Below are 2314 nucleotides of genomic sequence, written 5' to 3'. Positions count from 1 at the left end.
GCTTCTCCCTCTGACCCTCTTCCCTCTCGTGCTCTCTATCTCTCATTCTCTCTCTCTCAAATAAATAAATAAAATCTTTAAAAAAAAGATTTTATTTATTTATTCATGAGAGACAGAGAGAGAGAGGAGGAGAGAGAGAGAGAGAGAGAGGCAGAGGGAGAAGCAGGCTCCCAAGGAGCAGGGAGCCCGATGCGGGACTCGATCCCAGGACCCTGGGATCATGACCTGAGCCGAAGGCAGACGCTTAACCATCTGAGCCACCCAGGCGCCCCGAAGGAGCAAGATATTAATGAAGAATGATTGGAAGAGAGGGGTTTTTAACCATTACTGGACCACAGGCCCCTCTAAAAATCGACAAAGCTGTGGATTCAGCTGCCATAACAAATTACCACAAACTCAGCGGCTTAAAACAAGAAAAATTTATACTCTCATAGTTCTGGAGACCGGAAGTTCAACATCAGTTTCTTCAGGCGAATGCAAGGAGTGGGCAGGGCAGTGCTCCCAACTTGGCCTCTCCGTTTCTGGTCGTTGCCAGCATTCCTGGGCTTGTGGCCACACCACTCCACTCCCTGCCTCTGTCTTCATGTCACCTTCTCCTCTTCAGTGTGCGTCAGCTCTCCCTCTTCTTCTCTCTCAGGAGCGCATGTGATTGCATTTAGGGCCCACCCAGATACTCCAGGATAATCTCCCCACCTCAAAATCCTTAATCTAACCACCAGTGCAAAGACTCTTTCACTTTACAAGGTACCATTTACAGGTTCCAGGGATGAGGACTTGGTATATTTGGGTGGCCGTGATTCAGTTTCCTACGGACTCCAGAATCTTTGCATACAATTTCGGCAAGACCACGGACCCCCCCAGGTAGGGGCATCTGCTCCCGAGCTGCGTTTCACCACAGATAATGCTATGAACAGATACACTGAGGGCAGGTCCATTTACTCATTCACCATCCTCCCTGCATCCTCTCAGAATTAACTGCAGCGCTGGTTAAAAATACGAGGCGCAAAACCACGCCCAGCTCTAGTCCTAGGCAATGAGAATCCCCCCGATTCGGGCCCCAGGAGTCTGCCTATCTAACAAGCGCCCCAAAATGATTCTCATGCAGCCAGCCTTGCACCCATCCTTCGGTGAGTACTGGTTAAGCGCCTGGATGCCTGAGGACCTTCACTGTTCAATGGACGCACTACCACCTTCTTCACAGTAAAAGAATTGGGCGAGCGGGTTTGCACCCAGAAAGCGCTAATGCTCGTCTCTCCCTCCCCCCGCCCCATACAAAGGTGAACTACTTTTCTCGTCGATTTGATTTCCATCCCGTGTTTAATGCACCCGGCCCCGAGGCGCGGAGCTGAGCCGAGGGAGACAGAAGAAGGGAAGAGTCGCGAACTCTTCCAGTCGAGGCAATGCAGCTGCGCTTGACACCCGGCGGATCGGCGGCCCACCTCACGCGCCCCCCTCCCCGGCACCCCCCGCCCCCCGCCGCCGCCGCCGCCGCCGCCGCCGCGGGCGTGCATTTGCATCCGGCTGGAGACCGCGCGGGAGCCCGCCCCCGCGCCCCGCTGATTGGCCGCGCCGGCCCTCTCGTCACGCTCTTTTGTCTCAGTGGGCAGAGGATAAAAGCCGCGGCGGCTGCCGTGGGAACCGCGCTGTCTGGACTCGGCTACCCCTCGCTGGGAGGCCGTGCGGAGCCGCTCCGCGGGCAGCTCCCGGTCGCTGGGCGGCCGAGGCCGTGCCCGTCCCTTCTCCCCTGCAGGGCCGCGGAGACCGGAAGGCGGCGTCCACCGCGGGCAAGGCCCGAGCGCAGGTAAAGAAAGGGGGCGCGATCGGCCCGGCGCCGAGAGAGGAGGGGAAGCCCCACCAGTCCTGGGCGGCTCCCCGCTTGGGGAATCGAGGACTGCGAAGGTCAGGAGCACTCCCGTGGCCCGGCGGCGCTCAGGGAGGAAGTGGGGTGCCCCTGGATGCTGCCTAATGGGTAGGATTTGCCTAGATTGAGAAGGGGGGCGTTTTCGGGGGTGGGGGCGGGGGGGGAGGAACGCAAGCTGTCTGCTTTGATCCCCCCCTTTGCATCTCTTCATCTCTTCTGGAGAGGAGTGTGTGGCTGTGCGTGTCCCACTCCTATTCCCTGTCTCCGTGGCAGGCCATCAGAGCCGAATCCGAACTTGAATTCTGCGCGGCCGATTGCAGAGCTGGTAGGCCGACGATTTCCCGGGGGAAATGCCCTGGGGCGGGGGTCGCTTTGGTTCGTACTCAGAAGGTGGGAGAGGAATTTTCCGCCTGCAGACGGCGGAGGCGGCGCAGGCGGCGGCGGGGGGGGGGG

The 2314-nt window shown here is 58.7% G+C and overlaps 2 protein-coding genes across 2 annotated transcripts in view; both read left to right on the top strand.

Annotated features, from left to right (window-relative positions):
• Positions 1-1449, top strand: part of IL13RA1 (interleukin 13 receptor subunit alpha 1) — an 80226-nt gene extending 78777 nt beyond the window's left edge. The window contains exon 11 of the mRNA XM_025852743.2: positions 1278-1449. Within this exon, the coding sequence (XP_025708528.1) occupies positions 1278-1349 (72 nt within the window). The 3' untranslated portion in view covers positions 1350-1449. The remainder of the gene's footprint in view (positions 1-1277) is intronic.
• A 540-nt stretch (positions 1450-1989) lies between these two features.
• The window catches only part of ZCCHC12 (zinc finger CCHC-type containing 12), a 2989-nt gene continuing 2664 nt past the window's right edge, over positions 1990-2314 (top strand). Inside the window, exon 1 of the mRNA XM_025852767.2 lies at positions 1990-2186. The gene's annotated coding sequence lies outside the window, so the exon portion shown is untranslated. The remainder of the gene's footprint in view (positions 2187-2314) is intronic.

The sequence above is a fragment of the Callorhinus ursinus genome, unplaced genomic scaffold (assembly GCF_003265705.2).
Source record: "Callorhinus ursinus isolate GAN/ISIS: 27379988/994484 unplaced genomic scaffold, GSC_fseal_2.0 scaffold33, whole genome shotgun sequence".
In the NCBI taxonomy this organism is placed as follows: domain Eukaryota; kingdom Metazoa; phylum Chordata; class Mammalia; order Carnivora; family Otariidae; genus Callorhinus; species Callorhinus ursinus.
The sequence above is the reverse complement of the archived record's forward strand: the minus strand, read 5'-3'. Positions and strand labels throughout refer to the sequence as shown.